This window comes from Phalaenopsis equestris, unplaced genomic scaffold, assembly GCF_001263595.1.
Source record: "Phalaenopsis equestris unplaced genomic scaffold, ASM126359v1 Scaffold000349, whole genome shotgun sequence".
Classification (NCBI taxonomy): domain Eukaryota; kingdom Viridiplantae; phylum Streptophyta; class Magnoliopsida; order Asparagales; family Orchidaceae; genus Phalaenopsis; species Phalaenopsis equestris.
In genome coordinates, this window is record NW_018164791.1 from 295,164 (window position 1) to 317,022 (window position 21,859).

The window sequence follows — 21,859 nt, forward strand, 5'->3', positions numbered from 1 at the left end:
AGTTCTTAACCTCAATCCAAGTGACTAGCCGTGGACCTTTATAAATTTTCATAGAAAGATTTTCATGCAAAAGTTATTATTCAAGTCTTTTTTATGCAGAGTTCTTTTAATCATGCAAAAGAAATTTTTATTTTATTTTTGTAAATATTTTGCAAAGTCGTACAGTCCACAGACTAGTCACTCTAATCGTGCTAGAACTACTGACAACTTAAGAGTGTCGGGGCAACGATCCCACCAAGAATCGACGAATAGTATCATGGATCTTTTCCTCTCCCTTATTGAAGATCCTTGAGGTAGGAGATACTATTCTAATAATCTAACTTCGTATCTCTCGTTTAAGCACACATGAGCAATGTCATCACAGCCCTCGCCACCTAGACCCTAGACTTATCCTAGTCCGATGATCCTTATGTGGCGTTAAGAAATTTCCCCAATTGTCAGGAGGATTTGAGTGTAATATTCAAGCTCAAATCCCGATGCACTGGGTTTTATTGTAGGTTAAGTCATTGAGGGAATTTCACTGTTGATTTAATTAAGGAAGCATGGGTGACGACTCGGTGCATCATGTTTAGTGTTTTAGTCAAGTTGTGAATTAGGGTCAAGTGTCTAGTTTCATTGTGCATTCGAGGATTAGGTGAATAGACTCTTACCTAAAGTATGTTCCTGAAACCTAGGAAGCCTGTGCTGAGAATTAGGTGGATGGACTCTCACCTAAGGTGTGCTCCTAAAATCTAGGAAGCCTATGTTAAAAATTAAGTGGATAGACTTTCACTTAGGGCGTGCCCCTAAAATCTAGAAGCCTATGCTGAGAATTAGGTGGATGGACTCTCACCTAAGGTATGTGCTCCTAAAACTCTAGGAAACATATGCTGAGAATTAAGTGAATGAATTCTCACCTAGGGTGTACACCTAAAGTCTAAGAGGTCTACACTGAGGACTAAGTGGATGGGTTTTCACCTAGGGTGTGCTTCTAAAGTGTAGGAAGCCTAAACCGAGGACTAGGTTGATAGACTCTCACCTAGGGTGTGCACTTAAAGTTCTAGGAAACCTACACTTTAACTTATGCTTAAGGTGATTTAAGGTTTTCTATATCTTCCAATTAATTAAATCATCAATCCCCATCTTTATGACTTAACCATTTGAAAAGAAGTAAAACAAAAGAAAGATGAGGCAAACCCACTTCCAAAACTAGTAAAGTCAAGGGGGAAAACAACGAGTGGATCGACCTAAAAGCGTTTAAGTAACAATCAATTGAAATCCAAAACAGTGGGCAAAAAAGGGTCTGTAAAACCAATTCTAAACCGCATGTAAATCAACGCTAAAAGGATGCCAAAATAATGTGTTGATTGCCTCAAAATTAGCCCACCAAATGCCCCAAAACATTGATTAAAGCAATCCCGCAGATGGTGGGTTTAATGCCTCCAAAACAGTAGGCAAATCCCTCAAAATCAGCTCCCAAAACAATAGGCAAAGATCTCAAAATCAGCCATAAAACAACAATTTTAAAATTCCCAAACAACACATGTAAGCTTAAAGCAATAATTTTAAATGTTACAAAATTAGCTAGAAAACCTAGCCCAAAACAGTGACAATACATTTAAAGCTCTGAAAGCTGCAACGAAACCAGTCTGAACCAGTCTCAAAATAACCCCCGAACATCACTTAAATTGCCTCAAATAGCTTTTTTTTTTTTAAATGTTCCCAAACAACACTTGTAGAAAGCTCCAAAAACAGTGAAATTGAAGAGCCAAAAACAGTGTTATTTAGTGCTTCCAAGCAGCAATAATATGACTCGAATAAGACAACATTTAACTCTTCTCAACAGCAGAAATACATGACAAACAAAATAACATTTTTTTTTTTTTAAGACCACAAATTTATAAGACTTAAAACAACATCTATGTCATTCCAAAACTTTCAATTCAGCAAGTAGACATACAAATACTGAAGCTTATTTATATTGTAAAAGATAGTTAAATGCATTATCTTGTTGCAACATAAAAATATTTGAATGCTATGCATACTCATGTGAAAGTTTGAACAATAGACAAGTAAAAAAAAAAAAAAAAAAACATGAATTAAGTGGATGCGTATGACAAATCTTCCTAACTCCTAGATGGCATATATTGTATAAATAAAATGAGTAGGAACAAAACAAGAATTCATTACCAAGTTATTGTAATTGCTGAGGGCTGACGAAGTTCAGTGTTCCTCCTACGGCAGACGATCAACAGAGCAACAGAGAGTTTCCAAAGAGAACAAGGTGTTCTGTCGAGAGCAGATGGAGGCGAATCAGGCGTGTACGGGAGGGCTAAGCGGCTTCGATATGGACGAGAGGCGAGCGGGAGTGGGATCGAGCGATCTCGGCGCTAGCGAGAGTGGGATCGAGCGATCTCGACGCAGAGAGGAGAGGCAGAAGTTTCGCTACAGAGGAGATGAGAGCCGAGCAGGGGAGATGAGACGAAGGCTTTCGGTACAGAGACGGGATAATCGAACCGGTGCGGGGAAGAGGCGCAGCAGATGCTTCGATCGGGAGTTACGATCGAGTCGCAGAGAAGAGCGGGTGAGGCGAGTGTGGATCTTCGGCGCAAGGAAGAGGAGATCGCGCCAGGAAGAAGCGAGCGGAGCTTGGATTTTGGTGCAGAAAATCGTGGAGTGCAATGGAGCTTCGGTGCGGGGCTTCGGCGAGCAGAAGTCTTCGGTTGAAAGGAAGCTGGGTTTCGAACTGGAGAAGATGGCGTCGAGCGGAAGAGGAGCTGACAGAGGATTTCAGTGGCGAGGGAGTGGCGAGGGAGAGAGAGGTTTCAGTGCAGAGGAGAATAGATGAGCAGGGGATGAAGAGGAGGCCGAATGCAGGAAGGTGAAGGAACGCTCGAATTGTATACCAAAAATGTATCTGTTACGGGTGATTAGGCGGGGAAATGCATTCCTTCTAGGCGGGGAATTGCATTCCTTCCTTTCTGCCAGCCAGCTTAAATGGAAATATATTTAATGGGGGATTAAATCATAAATTTGAAATTTAAAATTTAAAATTTGAAATCAGTGGGCTGAAGTAATTAGCCCATGTCCAGCCTGAATCGAACCCAAGTCGGACCTGGGTTGAGCCCGGGCCCGCGCACCGCTAAAAAAAAGGCATCGATATCCGTGCAAACTGTGCGCGCGCATAACCCTGACAATATGGGTGTCCTTCCTAGCTAAAGTTAACGTTCCGGACGCGTCAGCGCGGTCCGTTTCGTCATCCGGGGTCGTCCGGACGAGTTTTCCGACGGGCAAGCCGAGCCAAGTGTGGTGCAGTGAGTGCGTTGCTGAGTCACCGAGGGTTCACCTAAGGTTGTACGATCCTGTAGGAACTTATTTTCGGGTCCTCTACATGTTGGTCCTTAGCCCTTGCAACTAGAAGTTGAGTGCTTAGAACCACTCATGCGAGTTCTTCACAAAAATGAGTCAAGAAGCGGTTTGAAATTCTACGGGAGGTGGGCTCCATTACTAGTCCGCTAGGATGGTCAACAAGGAACTCCTAAGGCTAGATTCTAGATTCTAAGAGTAGGAGACTAAGACCTCACTAAAAATGAGGTCAACACCAGCTCACGAATGATCCCACACGAGCACACTTAATTTTGAAATTTTGATAAAATTCAACCATTACACCAAAGGCACCTCGATGTTTAACAGTTCAGCTTCATGCTACTAAAAGGTTTTCACAATATCTCCCATTTAAGTAGCTCACCTCTCAGTGATCTATAAATAGAGTCATCCACCAACAAATTTAAGAGTTGGCTTCCACCATATAACACTTTGCCCCATCTAGGGTTCAAGAGGTGGCTCATACTTTATTTTGTATGACACTTAGTTTCTTTTTTTTAGCTGGTGTAATGCTTTCTTTGATACCATTTGTGATAGCCCGAACTCTCATCCATGACCCATTAAGACATTGTCTGCTTTTGCCTGATGGTCTCACAATTTTTCCTTGTTGGTTTAACATCCTATGAGTCACCCATCCGAAGAATACTCCAACGCGAGCAACCTTAACTTTGGATTTTCTATCCAAATTCCATCGTTAAACCAAAAGGTGTCGTGATGTTTAAAAGTTCAACTTCATTCTACCAAAGGAGTATCACATATGAAAAGGTGTATTTCACTTTTAAAAAGCGGTAATAGTGCTATTTTTGATGTGATATTAAAGATTTGAGTACAATGTGTGTAAATATGAGTAAAGAGCCAAAATAGTCCCCTGACTATTTACATGGGGCCATTTTAGCTCTAAAGTTTATAGAAGTGTCAATTTTATCCGTAAATTTATAAATTTCAGGCTCTAATAGTCCTCCATGGGGACTATTCGAACCCTAATTTCAAGATTATGGGTACTAATTTGGCACTTATATAGAATTTGGGACTAAAATGGCTGCATGTAAATAGCAAGGAAATACTTTGGCATTTTGCTCGTGTAAATATTAAACTTAAGGTGTGAGATAGATATATATATACATAAGAAATTCTATGGTATATGTAAATACCCTTTTTATTTTATATATATTTTCGTTTCATGTAAGTATATAACCTAGGATGTATTAAGGATAAATATTAAAGTCCTTTTAGTTTCTATGGTTTCAAAGTCTTTCTTTTGTTTTTCTTTTTATTGATTAGGCTAGATTTTTAATTAATAGAGTTTCTACCACCTTTTAGTAGTTGTGGTATAAATTTGGTAGATGCTTTTTTATAACTTTTTTTGTTTATGTTTTTTTTTCCAGGTTTTTTATCATTGCTCCTCCAATTAAAAGTTATAGCGGCAAAAACTATTTCTTGTTTTAGGGAGACTAAATCAGAGAAGTTTCAAATGGCTGATATCCTTCTCTTCGAAAATTTAAATTTTTTCAGAGAAGAATTTGTCAATTGTCCAATTTTTTCTGAACAATTGGCTTCGGGAGCGAATATTTTTGTAAATGATGCTTTCTTTCTTTCACATAAGATTCTTGCTTCAACAGTTGGTGCTACTCGTTTTTGTTATGCTCGTCTTGCTGGTTTTCATTTTGAAGCACAGCTGCTTAAGTTGAAGAACATAAGAGAAATCACTCTGCAACCTTATGTGGTAATCGTATGTCTCTTACCCATATTGATTTTTATATTTACTTCAAATTATAAGAAAATGCAATTTTCCTCTCAAGCTTTTCTTTTTGGAGCTATTTGTCTATTCGTAGGATTTATTAAATCTTGTAAATTTATATTTAGTAAATCATGCTGCATTAAATTCTAAAAATTATTTGAAATGATAGATATTAAATATTATTAAATTTTAATAAATTGTTTGACAAATATTTTGAAGTTTTAGGATTTAAATAAAGGAGAAGAGGAGGTTGAATGAGGAAAAATGTAAATCTATTAAATTCTATTTATACAAGCTTGACTAAATTTGGGATTTATACTAATATAGGAGGAAAACAAGATTTGAGGTAGTAAGATTTACATGGCTCAAAAAACTATTTTACCAAGATTTGGCCTAAATTCTAACTAAATCTAGGCTAAATCTTTCAACCAACTACCATTTTGAGGGGGTGTTTGGTTACAATTTTCAAACATTCCTTAAGAAATTTTATAAAACTAGAGTTAGTATGTTCTTGTCATGAAAATTGTTAAATTTTGCTATTTATTCTAAGATTTAAAATTTGTGAGAGACTTGTGAATGGCGAGATTTAACAAATCTTGGATTTAAATAACAGTAGTCTGAAACTTGATTTATCAAAATTTTAAGATTTGAAGTCTCCTAAATTAGCTTAAATCCTTATTAAAATAGGATACCAAAAAGCCCCTATTCAACTCCTTGTTATTTAGTTTCTTGAAATTCTAAATATAATCTCTAGAAATAAATCTACGTTTACCATCTTCTTACTACCTTTAAAATATTTGGCGACGAAATAAGTTTTCTCTGCTCTAGTGGCATTTATATTATATAGAACAAGTTAAGCTCAAAATCATGTGGCATAGTAGGAGTATATAGAACCAAAATATTGAATTTAGTAGTAGTTGAGAGAATCAGTTTAAAATCATTTTTTTTTCTTTGCCGTAGTATTGTTTTTAGTCTTGGCTATATGTGGGGTCACAATAGATCTTTAAAAAACATGCATCTAACCAAACTTATGATAGTCTATCATATATTCCTAAAAAGGTGGGTTGAGTCTATACCTCTTTATGCACAAGCTTTTATTAAAATGACTTTTTCTTCCTCAAACATATATATTTTTCGTTATTCTTCTCTTGTGGATAATTTATATAAAATAACTAAAATGTTTCATATTTAGTGCATAGAACTCCAACCAATTAAAGATCTCGGGAAAGTTTGATGCACAAAACCAAATCTTAGCTGTTAACTTAATAATTTGAATTGCCATTGCTTGGCTTTTTGGCTTTTTCTTTGCTAGAGTTTGGCTAAATTGGATGTTTCTTCTTCTCTTATGAAACAAAGTTGGATTGGTTCCACATCTAATGGCTCTTTGCAGTAGGTAGATCTTGAAGGCATTCCTCTTTATTGTTCTTCTTGTAAAATATCTATTCATAATTTCTTATAATGCTTCAAGCACCCGAAGTTGCAAAAATCTAGTAATCGTGGTTGTGAGGATCCATCATTTGAAAAAAAAAAAAATCTCATCTTCTAAAGTAATAGTGATAGGAACATTATCTTCATAGCCTATCTTCATAGCCTGTTCTCAAAACATGGGATCAACTTTGGATTCTTTCTTAGAATATGTCCGTCTTTCTATTCACATGACTAGTAGTCCTATCCCTTCCAATGTTATTGCTTTTATTGCTTTTAATGTTTTCTTTGATGCTAGAGTGATGTGTGATCCAGGCTTTTTTTCTTTTGCCTATCATATGTGCATTTCAAGTGCAAAGGAACTTTAGGGTAAGTAGTTTTAATTTCTAAATATTAGGAGAGAAAAGTAGCAAGAAACTATATTGGCACCCTCCAAAATATTTAGTTGACGATTTTAAAATTGGCCATGGGGTTTTTCTTTTCTTTTAGTTTTGTCAATTTAATTTTTGGTTCTTCTTTTCATCTAACAAATTATTTTAGGGGCATTTACATTTATACCACACAATTCTTATATGTACATATCTAACACCTAAACATTTATATTTTTGTGTATATCACTTGATTTTTTAACATCATGTAAAAATATCACTATCACTGTTTTTCTAAAAGTAACTTGTACCTTTTCATGCATAGGTTTATGACAACAAGGTGTTACAAGTGCAAATATCAAACTTTGTGTGTTAGATAATGCAAAAGAGATTTGTTCTATGCATGTAAACTTCCCTCCTTTATTGCTTTGTATTGTACTATTTTCATTGAATGATAATATATTTTGTTATGCTTTAAAAAAACATAGTTTTGATTATTAATTACTATAGATTTATACATTCTCTGGAGCTATGGTCCTGCAGCCTTATCGAACTTGGAATGTTGATCCATAAGATTCCATTTTCCATAAAATTTTACTAGTAGAATGAATAATCTTTTCTACTGTCTCCTGTTATTTGAAAACAGTTTTGGGAAATTTACCTACGTTGCACATAATTCTTATGTATATACATGTCTCACACCTAAACTTTCGTTTTTTACATACATAGCACTTTGGTGCTTTAAACCTATGCATGCAAAGGTGATTTTCACTCTCAAAAAGTTATAATAGTGCTATTTTTATGTGATATTAAAGATTTAAGTGCAATGTGTGTAAATACATAAGTTTTGGTGTGAGATATGTAAATACATAAGAATTGTGTTCTATGTATGTAAATGTCCCAATAGTTTTTTTTTTTTCACATAGAGAATATTTTGTGAAGAAACTGCATACTTTAACAGATTGGTGGAGGAAAACTTCGAGAAAAGGCGGCTGCTTTACTTTGTTTAGCTTCTATCTGTGATGTTCTGATCTTTGTGGGCATGATTGCATTCCAAATTATGAATGCATCAGGAATTTTTGTGCCCTCAAGCTTTCTGGAGCCTGATGCCTTCGATGAAGCGGCAGAACTAATCGAGCTTGCCAACAGAAGAAAAATACCTATATATTTCCCAACCGACCTTCACTGTGTCAATGATGGCATTCCAGAATTGTTTGAAATATTTCCTTCAAGGAGTCTTCCGCCTGGTAAGCTAAGTAATCAATTTTCTTTGGGAAGAGATCATTTCTATTGCTTCCACTTTATCTATTTATCTTTTGGGAAATTTACACACTCAGCACATAATTCTTATGTATATACCTATCTCACACCTAAACTTTCTTATTTACATACATAGCACTTTAGTGCTTTAAACCTATGCATGCAAAGGTGTATTTCCCTTTTAAAAAGTGGTAATAGTGCTTTTTTTTATGTGATATTAAAGATTTGAGTGCTATGTGTGTAATTGTGCATGTTTAGGTGTGAAATATGTAAATACATTAGAACTGTGCTATGTATGTTAATGCCCCTTTTCTTTTTCAATTTTTCTTATACTCCATAATTACAAGAATTGCTAGGCTGTTTCCTTTTTTCGTTCCTTAGTGAATTGTAGAGTTGTTAAGTCCTATTTCAAGTTTTGATCCTTTTTATGTAGGAGTAGAATAGACTTGACCCATCGCTCAATAATTGTTGAAATCTTGACAACTTTTTAAAGCTTTATCCTCCATGCTTTAAGAGTAAAGTCGACAAAGTTTTTTGATAATTATCCAACATATGATCCTCTAGACGAAGTGACATAGTTTACATGATTAATGCCTAAGTTGGCTTCAAGTGATGGGGGCAAATCACTCGTACCGAAAGAAGAATGCCAGCAAATGAAATATTAGAAAACCAAGATTGATGCCACTATTGGAGACATTTTTTATTTCAATTTTTTGGCCAATATGTTAAGATCTCAAGTTCAGATTAGGTTTATCTAGTCTGACATTTTGAGCTATATTCTCTGGATTGATCATACACAAATTAAGTTATGAAGAGCATGATTAGTATATATCATAATAAGAGGGTTTAACAAAATTATTGAAACTCTCCATTACAAATCAAATAAGAAATTAAAGACTTTTGAGTATTTTATGATGAACAAGGTTATTAAAAGAACACAATGGGAGGGTCAACATCCATGTGATGTTAGATGCTCAAAATTGAAATATCTGGAGAGTCGATCTCTCTAACAGATGAAAAAGTTCAACAACCAGAAAAGAGCATTCTTTATCGAAAAAATGGTGCATTTTTTTTGTCATGATTTTTCCTTCTTAACAAAAGCAGGGTATATCATTGTCATTTTTTGGGGAAATTAGCTATAAGCTGGTTTCTCCTGTTTGTTGGCTCTTCGACGAGTTGTTTCCTCTATTATTATGATTGTTGAGTTTTTGGAATGTGCTTCATGCTCTGAATTCCATGCATTTACATTCCATTTTGATTATTTTCCCTCATCATGGTAATGTTGATGACACTCACAGGCATGATCCACTTAAATTTGTCACTGTCATCATATACTGAAAAGCTCCTAGATTTATGATTATTATAATGCCACAATACAACCAAGAAGCTTATGCCTTACAAGATCAGTGAAGTTGAGATTATGCCACACACTCGTCTTTTCTATTCTGCCATTATTGCATCCCTCTTGCCTCTTTCGAGTAATATTTTTTTTTATATGTCTTACATACATACCATCTAATTCCTATGTATCTACATACATTTCACCTAAACATTATAGGCATACCACTCAAATCCTGAACATCACATTAAAATTACGATCATCAATACTTTTTTCGAAGTGAAATGCATCTTTTCATGGGTAAGTTTAGGACACCAAGGTGTTATAAGTGTAAAAATCAAGCTTTGAGTGTTAGAGATGTAAATACATAAGAACTGTGTGGTATGTATATAAATTTCCCTCTTTTTTAATACAAGGTTGAAGCGTCCTCATTAGCTTTTCTAACCGGATCTTTGTTAATAGGTTGGACACCTTTTGACCTTGGTCCAGTTGCGCTGAAGGAGATAAATAATTTTCTTTCGAACTGCAAGGTATTACAGAACTATGCGGCTTCCTTATTGTTAGAGCTCAGCAACGCAACAGTGTTCCATGAGATTTTTCTCAATTTTTTTTTATTTGCTTTTTCTTGTGTTGTTAACTTTCATATACTTAATCAGAGTGTTCTCTGACATGTTTATTCCACACTTCTACTCTAGTTTCAATGTTTTGTTCTCATCATTGTCTTATCCTATATATCCATTCCTTTGATAATTAAATGGCTTAGAGGCTCTTTTTATGCTACTGGTGTACACTATAATGCATCACTACCAAAAAAAAAAAAAATGCTAAATATAGTAAACAATTGATAGAGAATGTGGAAATGTAAATGATAGAAGACATAAATGTCTGCTCATGGATTTTTTTTTTTTTGAACTGTTGGAAACCTCCAATTTATGTTGTACAATATAAGTTAATTCATTATCATCAATAGTCTTATACCAACTATTATAGTTTTATGAATCATCATTTTCATTTCATATCTATTGAGCGCTCCATGATGTTAAACCCATTCTCTTATATCTTTTTGTACGATTTCTATCAGTTATTTTTTTGTCTAACAATTTTTCTTTATAATTCTTACATTTATTTTACTTACTTGGTGCATCGGCTACCCCTAGCTGTGCACATCAAATTTATATTTCTATTTTTTATTATCTTATCTCCTATGGATGATACTTTTTGCAATACCTCTAATACAATCATTTTTTAGGATAATTACATAAATGGTAATCGAAACATTGTTATTAACAAAATGACACTGAATTTTATTTTATTTTTACCTAATGAACCATGTCTTTAAAAGTTCCATGATCAAACCATTGGGAATTTGATAAAAATGAAAATAGTGTTGGGGTTTTATTATGAATTTTGATATTTGAGTGACCATTTGACAAAAGGATGCTAGTGGGTCGTTGTTTTGTAGATAACAATGTTTCCGTTGTATTGTATGTAAATTCCCTATCATTTCTTCCATACTTCTCAGTTTAACATCTTTGCTCCTCGGATCAATTTGTCTATCAGTGTTTCTTTATTATTGTCTAAACATGATTTTGATTTATACAACACAATTGATCTTATTGCAGCTTATAGAACTTATCTTTAAGTCTCCATGATATTATTTTATTACACTGATATAATGTCACTAAAAGATATCTACTTGAAAATTTATTGGGGGAACTATGTATTAGTTGGCATTTTAACCCGAAAGATACCTCTTATATAGATTCAAAAAAAATAAAAAAAATTCAATCAAGGGCTTATGATTATTTTAAAATTATTAAAAAAATTACACCGAATGCCTATTTATACCTGCCATTAGACATGCATGGGAGTTCAGCTTTCTATATAGATTACCTACTGCCATACAGAAATGACTTGCAATCTAAAACTTTAGAGACTACTGTTGTAAGTAAACAGTCTGCTCAAGATTAAGCGTTTTAGCCATCTACTTGCTTTGAGGTGGATCATATTATCTTTAGATGAAACTCTCATAGATGACAATGATCAATAAAAAGTTGTTATCAGATGGAAGAATCAATAGGCATCAGAAGGCACTTGGCTAATTGCTGAAGAGTTGGGCATTCAGTTATTGATTAGATGGACAACTATTTGGACTTCAATTTTTCAGAAAATAGTTTTTTTTTTTTTTTGGTCCGGGGTCTGTGCAGCAACACAGTCACTTGTACCACATAGACCAACCATAAGAGCTGTGTAAAGAAGGAAAAAATATATAGTATTGTTTAAGTTCAAAATTTTATTTTCATGAGCTTATTATCCCAATTTATCTTTTTTTTTTATGGAAAAGGAAGTTGGATCAAATAGTGGTTTATATGCTTTCAACACCATTTTGTACACGTAATTCTCATGCAAATTATTGAAATTAGTATTTTTTTGACTTTTGGATTTCATGTGAAAGTTGCAACTCAATGGTAGTTACATTTGGGCTCTTCTTTGTGCAACTCTCCAAATTAAGCCTTGGGGAAAAGCATGAAGCTGCTGACAACATCAAGGAGGAGTGAAAAAAGTCAGTGAAGGAGGAATAGAGAGGGTATAAAAATAGACTATTACTATTGGTTATGACATGATTTGATGCAAAATGAAGCTGCAAATATTTGAAATTCTTATTTATATAATTTAATTAATTTTGACTCATATAATTATTGTATCTTTTCTATTTCTATGGCTTTTAAAATTATTCGTTATGCAAAGAATATTTAGCCATGGAAATCTATGTTGTAAGGTACGTAGTTTGAAATTAAAGAAAGATTATTCTTTTTTTTCTATTAAATTAGCTTGGTGGTAAGTTTTTTTATCTCTTCCTTTGGTGAGTTTGAGAGTGATATCATCCTTTGATGAGGGTGTGTTGGTTATGCAGTTACTTTAAATCAAGTGCTTCTGTGTTCTATTTTAATAAAGGATGCAGCATCACTTCATCAGTGACACTCCATTTATACCCAACCTTAAACTTATAAGTAATATTCTCCTATATCTCATTCTTCTACATCATAGGCCCCAAAATAATTATTTCTATCATGTCTAAATATCACCTAATCTTGCGTCCATTTTGGTTGGTTTTCAGCAATAATACCTTTTAAAAGTGTATATTATATATTAAATTTTTGTTGTACAATCTTAGCCCTTTTTCATTTACAATCCATTATTCTAACTTGTCACTTATTTTGATAAAGTTTTCATTAATAGAATTATATTTTCCATAAAGGTAACTTATTTTCAATTTTTTTTGTAAGCAATCGTATGACTTGTTGAAACTTCTTAATCCCTTCACAACTATAGAGCTAGTTCATGTTCCATTAAAGGTATATAGAGTAACATCAACATTCCTATGATGCAGGCTTTCTATTCCTTAATATGTACTAGATTGATTCTCACAGTATTCGGTCATATTAGTTCTCAAAATTAATAAAACCTTATAATTTTCTTTTTTTCGTTTTTTTATTTTGCAACTAGTTTCCTTATCACAAAATTACACACATATTGGATCTCCTAGCATAAAATCATTTTGATTTTTTGATAATGATGTAATTTGCATAAGTTTGACATAGCTCTAGTGACAGAAGTGTGACTTTGGGTGATCAAATTATTAAAAGGTGTGAACGATTTAGATATCTTGGGTCCGTTGTCCAAAGCGATGGTGATATAGATGGGGATGTTAATAGTAGAATTCAAGTTGGTTGGTTGAAGTGGAGGAATGCTTCGGGCCTTTTGTGTGATAGAAAAGTACCGCTAAGACTGAAAGGAAAATTTTATAAGACGGTGGTGAGACCTGCAATGCTCTATGGCGCTGAATGTTGGCCTTTAAAAGAGAAGCATAATAATAAGTTAAGTGTTGCCGAGATGACAATGATTAGGTGGATGAGTGGCTTTACACTTAGAGACAAAATGCGGAATGAATATATTCATGATAGGGTTGGTGTAGCTCCTGTGACAGACAAAATTAGAGAAAGTCGCCTTAGATGGTTTGGTCATATTAAACGTCGACCATTAGATGATCCGATTAGGAGAGTAGATGTTTTAAATTCGACTTGTGTTAAGAAAAACAGAGGTAGACCTAGGAAGACTTGGGCTTATTGTATTAAAAATGATCTTAATTTACTAGAACTAAATGAAAAAATGACACTAAATAGGACGCAATGGAGAAAAAGGATTCATGTAGCCGACCCCACGTAGTAGGATTAAGGCTTTGTTGCATAAGTTTATATTCCATTATCCTCTCTTATAAATTATATGTATGACTTTTAAGTTTGATCCTCCTGTAATTATCATAGTTTAGAACATTGTGGTTTTTCTTGAATATTGTTACCAACACGCTTTTCTATTATTTTGGCATCCCTTTACTCTTAAAAAATTTATTGAAAATATTTATCAACCAAGGTACTTGATGTCACCTATAACTCTTTTAAGTTTTAATAGGTACCTGAGCAAGATCAAATATTTATTTGTACGGATGTTCTTCATAGCAGATTTCACTTCATTTTCTTAGATCAATCTATAATTTATCTAATTATGCTTTTACAAAAATATTTTTTTTCTTATGACTCATTTAGTAATTTTTCAAAAGAACATCTTTTTCCTTTTTTTGGTGCCTTCATCTATAACTAAAATTTTACTATCATTACTTTGAATGCATTTAACTTGATAGAAGTATATGGACACTTTGTATTGCTTAAGTTATTCGATTTATCTTTTGTTTTATTTCTCATACATAGCCGAGTATATAATTCATAAAAAAATTATAACTTTATTTTGATTAATGCCCTCTTCACAAGATTTCTAGCTTGCTTAAAATACTTCTATGACATAACATGATTAGATGTTTGATGTTAATATGAAATAAAATTTGCAAATATCAAGCAATCCCACTCTATAACGGTATTAGCACTTTCATTTAACTACACTTGTTAAAAATTTCTTCTATATGGTTTTTTATTCCAAATGTTCTATATCTATACATTCTCTCTGTATATGTTTGTATTTAGAAAATTAACTTTTATATTGCCTGTTGTTTTATTTTATTAATGTAATATCATCTGTGTAAATAGAAGGCTTTTTGGATTGGTCCTGTAAAATTTGCTTCATCAGAGAATGGTGCAGTTGGAGCTTCACAATTGGCTCGCATGCTTGAAATAATTTGTAACAATGGCTGCGATGTAACTATTGTGGGGAATGCAGTCTTGCAAACTGTTCTGGCGACAAAATGTTCTCTTTCCCAATATAAAGTGTTTAAAAATGCAACAGTTGTGTGGAGCTTGCTTGAGGGAAAAACCCTTCCAGGTGTTGCTGCTTTAGACAGAGTACGCATGATAGCACTGATTTGTAATTTAGCCTTTTTATGCCAACTTCATGGCATTTTGCCTGATTTTTGGCTGGCCTGATATCACGTGTTTTGCTATTGCCATCTTATTTTGTTTAATTTTGGAATATGAAGTATGTTAAGGGTTTGTTTGCGATCACTTTTGGAATTATTTTGAGTATTTTTAAAAACAATTGAAGATGTTATATCATACCAAAAATATTTTATTTTAAATCAAAATATAAACAAAATAAAATGAGATTAAAAAAATAAAAAATCAAAATCAAAAGTCATCCCAAACAACCCCTAAGTCTCGGTCTATTATTATGCTCAGTTAAGTATTATCGTATTTTTCTGTTTCTAAGAGGGGAATTCAGTTGTATATTGAATATAACTCCTAGTTTGGAAATTTGTACCCCTTATGATCACATACGAGGTGGATGAATGCTTTTATACCTTTTTGAGATACTTATAAAGTTTTTCTTTTTAATCATTCCGGGTTATGTTAATTTTAATTGGCTAAAAATTAGCACTATGTTTTGATATTTTGTTGCACTCCTTTGTGGCCATGATCTTGTGTGTAAGATGCTATCAATTATTGTTCTATATAGTGAGACATCCATATAATAAGTTCAAAATTAGAATAATGAAGGCGATATTTTGAAGATAAAGATTTTAGAATTAGGAGAATAAATTTTGAATATATGATATGTAATTTCGGTGGATATAATATTAATAATTTTTTGTTATTAGAAGATAAGGTGATACCTATATTTGATATGTTTAAGTATTTTGGCTCTATTATACAATATGGTAAAGGCATAAATGATAATATAACTTCTAGATTAAGGATGGATGTTTAAATGGGAGAAGCTTCTTAGAAATTCTGTGATAGGAAGATTTAATAAAGTTTAAAAGAAATATTTACAAAAAAAAAAAAAAAAACACTTGAAACCTACGCCATTTAACTCAATTTGAAATACTCTCACAAAATCATTTTTTTCACTTACACATTATTTATCTATCGCTCACTAGAAGTGCCACACTTAAAACCCTCGCCTTCCTTTCCTCCTACAATATGCTGCCTCTTGATCTCTCGTATCTGTTGTGACTCACACAAAACTCTCTTGCTCATGATTCCTCTCTTCTCTCTTTTCTTTCATATTGCTTTGAATCTTATCACACTTGCCTCTCTATTATATGCATCACGAAGCCCATCCCACATTCTCTTTTGCATGATGTAATTTTGCTCGAGTTTCATCCCCCTACATTGAGCCCGCTCTCCCCATCTTCATTGGCTCTTTTCCTTGCATTCTCTTTATTCATTTGCTCTCTTTCTTGCATTTCCTCTCCTTATCTGCTATGCCTATTTAGCTTGAATCTTCGTTGCTAACTACCTACTCTCGTTCTCCGACATATAAAAACACATGCTTTTACCCTATTCTCTAATGCACAATACCTACTCTGATGACTTGTTGCTTGTGATCTTTCCCATATCTTCCACTTTGATCATGTTTCAATAAGTTCCACTTCTTGTTCTTTGCAACTTCATCCAACAACACTTGGAATGTTGTGATGGAGGACATGCCCAATTATGGAATGAACCATACGATCATCAATATTTCCAATCAATACTTCGAGAATGTGCTATTCCTCTAATTGCTGCTCACATTTTATGCTCATATTATGCTAATGTATAATATAATTTTTTCATTGAAACATCCTTTCTGTGCTTCTCTATTTCGATGATGTCATTCTTTTTTATTGAGTTGGAAAATCTTTTTGCGAACATTCCTTTTAACTAAACAAATGTTTTAATAGAATCATTTAATAGTTTAACATAGCATTCAAAAGCAGTCTTATTAAAACTATTGATGAACTAATAGAAGAATGGAGCATCTATGTTTCCAATATTTCCACAGGTCCCCTTGAACTAGGCCAAATACGTCCTTGGGTTGACATTGCCATTAAAAGTGTGAAATTTTGCTCTGAATATCCTTTAGGATTTAACACTTTGTTATACAATGTTGGTATGGACAACCCTTGCTTATCAGAATTATTGTTTGCTTTAAAGTTATGATTGCTTAAATCTTCTCATTTATAAGAGTTTTAGGCTGGGTTGTAAGTATTGTGTTAGAGGTTGCTTTGTTTTCTCATGTAGTTCAATGGGTTGTTCCAGAACTAAATTTTGTCTCGTCTACTATGAAAGCTTAATGATAAGGAGGATCTACATATAATTTTTATTGATTTAGAAAAAGCTTACGATAAGATTTCAAGAGATATCCTTTGGAGAGTTCATGAGAAGAAATGTGTTGGTATGACTTATATTCAAGTCATTAAAGATATGTATACAAAAGCTGTTACTTCTGTTCGAACAGAAGGAGGATTGACCAATTATTTTCCTATTTCAGTTGTTTTACATCAGGGATCGGCTTTAAGCTCATATCTTTTTTGCTTTAGTTATGGACGGTCTTACTGGACACTTACAGGAGGATGTAACTTGGTGCATACTTTAAGACGAGAGAAAAAGCTCAGGAAAAACTTGAATTATGGAGGTCTACCTTGGAGTCAAAGGCCTTCGTTTGAATAAAACTAAAACGGAATACATTGAATGTAATTTTAGTAGTAGTAGCTCTAGTGACATAGTAGTAACTATGGTTGATCAAATTATTAAAATGTGTGAATGCTTTAGATATCTCGGGTCTATTGTTCAAAGTGATGGTGATATTGATGAGAATTTTATTAATAGAATTCAAGTTAGTTGGTTGAAGTTGAGGAATGCGATTGATGGGAATTTTATTAGTAGAATTCAAGTTAGTTGGTTGAAGTTGAGGAATGCGTCGGGCCTATTGTGTGATAGAAAATTACCAATAGACTTGAAGGAAGAATGTTATCCATCCTTACCAATAATTTTTTGAATCTGACAAATTTAAGATAACCTAAAATCATAAAGAGCTGATGTCATAAAATATATAATCTTTGGTCGCTCTCGAAAATCTTATGCTAATAATGATAACTTTTATCATTTGATCAAGTTGTTTTAGTGCCAAATGATAACGCAATAACAATTATGATCAGGGTCATCAAATTAGGTAACACTATTAAATGACAATTAAGGCCAAAGCTTAAAAGTTCCCTAATAACTTTATTTTCTGAGTGGTGAATCATAGAGTGCACTTGATAGGACATGGAATCCTTTTTTAGCTGTGATCTACTTAAAAGTTTTTCCCACCTCCATCGTAAGTGTATAAGGTTTTTTTGGATGATTAAAATCATGGTTACTGATAAGGATAGTTATATTATGTCTGGTCAGTTACTTTCACTAATTAAGTTAGAGTTTATATGAACCCGAGTTGACGGAATCGTGGATTTTGATCATGTTTGTCTTTATTTCTTCTGCCATCTACATTAAAACTAAGCATGATTTTTTTTTTTCATTTTAACCCAAAATGTTACGAGTATGACTGTATATTGCCTGTACTCTTGGAAGAGTTGCATGCAAATCTTTGGAGCTCACATTGAGATGTTTTAGCTAGAGAATAGCTTGCGTGCTTTTCTAGCTTAGCACAAATTTTGTTCTCTTCCACATGACAATTCGAGCTATATGGTTTTTTTTTAACTATGTATTGAGATTGTAGACTCACTGGGAGAGGTTGTTTGACGAAATGGTTGAAGATTGTTTTTTTTTTTTCAAATGAATAAGATGTTTAATGCCATTTATTCATAATCACCAGTTTTTTGCTTTTTTTGTCTCATTCGTCTGAGTTGACTTATGGAACATTTATAAAGTTTAACATTTTTAAATTTAAAGGGATAAATTTGCATAGTCTCCTTGTTTTGTGGAGTATTAGAGATAGCAATTAAGAATTTATGTATTATCGACAATCTTATTCATTCTTCTGTGTGCTTCTTTGAGTTTTAAGAAGCTTAAGGTTTAACTTGTGAATCTATTCTTGTAACAGTATTCCAAATCATTTGCCTTAATGTTATTGTTGTTTTTTGGGAAATTTGCACACCTAGTGCACAATTCTTATTTTTTACATATCTCACACCTAAACACTCATATTTACATACTTAACATTTTGGTGCTTTAAACCTAAGTTTGCAAAGGTGTTTCTCACTTTTAAAAAGCAGTGGTAGTGCGATTTTTTATATGATAGTAAAGATTTAAGTGCTATGCGTGTATATATGAAATTTTAGGTGTGATGTAGGTAAATACGTTAGAATTGTGTGCTATGTATGTAAATGCCCATTTTTTTGGATATCCTTTCATGCATTTTTGTTTCTTGTTGCAGGCCTATCCATATGAAATTGTTTGGGCTACTATTTATGAAAATCCAACTCAGCCTTTAGTTGTGGATATTGGGAGCGGTACTTCTATTTCCATGATGTTGCTTTTAAATGAATTATTGTCACACAAGATTTCCCACTTTGGATGTCCACTTTAACGTATTTCTGGCATGTCACATTAAATGTTGAAGAGAACATTGATTTTTGCAGCATTTACATACATACCACTCAATTCTTATATATTTACATATCTAATCTTAAACTTTATTTTTTACATTTATACCCAACCAAATCTTTCATTTCACATAAAAAATACCATCTTTTGAACTTTTAAAATGTGAAATACTCTTTTTCATGCAGAGGTAAGGCGACATGTATGTAAAAATATAAGTTTAGGTGTTAAATATATAAATACACATTAATTGAGCGGTTTTTATGTAAACCTTGTTTGATTTTTTTTTATAGAATCATGACAAACCATCTTAGGGTCAGTTTGGGGCGGCTGTGTCTTTTTAAAATTAAGGCTATAAAACTATGTTGGAGAACATAACTTAGGAAGCTGCGGTAGAAAATATAAATTTATTTTTTTTTTCAAAAAATTGAATAACAACTTTCTTACAGCCAGCACACTAAGAGATTGGGTTGAAAAAAGCAGCTTCTCACCATAGAAATTTATAGAAAGCAACAAGAAAACAGTTCCCCAAACAGAGCTATTGCAACGGTAAGAAAAGGAAAACAAACATAAAGCTGTCCCAAACTTATTGCAAAATGAAAGCCAGATTTTTTTATTCTTTAGCTACCAAAGCAAATAAAGGCGGCTCTATTTTTGTTTTTAATTAATTAAATTTTAAGCATCTGCTCTTTCACAGAAGTTTCTCTGTGAAACTATTTGACCTTTAGTTACTTTTTGATGTCAAGTATTTGATTTTATTACAATGGACTGCTATAAGCCTCCCTTGCAGTTTCTTTCAGTCAATTTATAATTACATCCGTAAGATTAGTACATGTAAGAAATTTGACTAAATTGTTTGGATCTTGAATTTATGATAATGCTGTAAACTGCGAACTTCATCATATAAGGAGTTTAATAGTAGGGACATTTACATACATAGCACACAATTCTAATGTATTTCCATATCTCACCTAAACTTTCATATTTACACAAATAACACTCAAATCCTTAATATCACATCAAAAATAGCACTATTACCATTTTTATAAGTGAGATACATCTTAATGCACCAAAGTACTATGTATGTGAATATGAAAGTTTTGGTGCGAGATATGTAACTACATATGAATTGTGTGCTAGGTAAGTGTAAATGTTCCCTTAATGGTAAATATATATTTCATATATCTTTACTATTAAGTTAGGCGTTAGATATGTAAATACATTGGAATTGGGTGGTATGTATGTAAATGCTCCTTTTGTTTTTTACGATTAACTGTTTTTATCTCAAGCATCAATGTGTCAATCCTTCTTTTAATCAGGCCATTCGAATCTCGAGTTGCCTTTTTTGATAAATTTTTAAAATTGAGAGATTAAATTGAAGAAATGTAATATTTTGGATATAATTTGACTACATACGAGTAGTCGATGGACTATTTTGGAGTTTAGTCCATAATAAGATTAAATCCCAACTATATAGTTAATTTTCACGTGTATTTGATTTAAGATTAGATTAATTTATTTGGAAACCTTCTAGTGAATTTGCGTTGTAATGCTGTAGGAAACGGGTTGTTTCCATTAAAGATGGCTGAAAAATGGAAATCTTTAAATTTTCTTGGATTGGAGATCAATAATAAGGTACGTATCTCCTTTTCTTTTTGAATTATGACTTGTATACTGCTACGCAACTATATAAATATAAGGAAATTTTACATACGTAGCACATAGTCTTAAAATTTTACATATCTCACACCTAAACTTTTTCTTATTTACATATTTAGCATTTTGGTGTTTTGAACCTATGCGTGAAAAAGTAGATTTCACTATTAGAAAGGGTAATGGCACTGTTTTTTGTGTGATATTAAAGATTTGATTGCTATATGTGTAAATGTGGAAGTTTAGATGTGAGATATGTAAATACATAAGAATTGTGTGTTATGTACATAAGAATTGTGTGTTATGTATGTAAATGCACCTAAATATAATAATCAATTTATGCAGCTGGTCATGCATTGTCTGGATGCCATTGTTGACTGCAAGAGAACAAATGTGTATGCTTTTCCTGAACTAGATTTCAACTATCCCCTTTAATGGTTTATTTAAGTTTTCTGCTTTGTTGTGATAGTTTGCTCTTTTTAATTGATAAAGTGATGTTGGAGTTAACCTGAATCATAAGAAATATAAATATTATTGCTGAATTCAAATAGGCCTACAATGAGACGCTTCAAAACAGTAAATAAAGGACAAAGAACACAAACAACACTCTAGGAGAGGACGACAATGCTGGGTAGTGGCTTGATGGTAGGTGTAGGGCTGGTGGGATGCTGCCGGTACAATGGGGAGGCCTGGAAGGCAGAATCGAGTGTCGTTAGTAGCAGGAAGGCGAGGGGAAGGGCGGTTGCAGCTGGCGGGAAGGATCGATGGATGGCAGCAGCAGGCTGGGAAGGCGGAGAGGTGTCACAGTAGGTGGGGTTGTTGTTTGGGTTTCGATATAAATAGAAAGAAAATAGAGGGGAAACTAAAAAGTTTTATTCTAGCCCCCCTAAGGAGGTCGGTC

At 33.2% G+C, this 21,859-nt stretch overlaps 1 protein-coding gene across 1 annotated transcript in view; it reads left to right on the forward strand.

The window, feature by feature from the left end:
- LOC110026090 (phosphoglycerate kinase-like) overlaps positions 1-21,393 on the forward strand; it is a 47,689-nt gene extending 26,296 nt beyond the window's left edge. The window contains exons 5-11 of the mRNA XM_020726882.1: positions 4,749-5,086; positions 7,856-8,141; positions 9,956-10,023; positions 14,593-14,844; positions 19,139-19,214; positions 20,864-20,940; positions 21,304-21,393. Of these exons, the coding sequence (XP_020582541.1) occupies positions 4,749-5,086; positions 7,856-8,141; positions 9,956-10,023; positions 14,593-14,844; positions 19,139-19,214; positions 20,864-20,940; positions 21,304-21,393 (1,187 nt within the window). The remainder of the gene's footprint in view (positions 1-4,748; positions 5,087-7,855; positions 8,142-9,955; positions 10,024-14,592; positions 14,845-19,138; positions 19,215-20,863; positions 20,941-21,303) is intronic.
- The last annotated feature ends 466 nt before the right edge of the window (positions 21,394-21,859 follow it).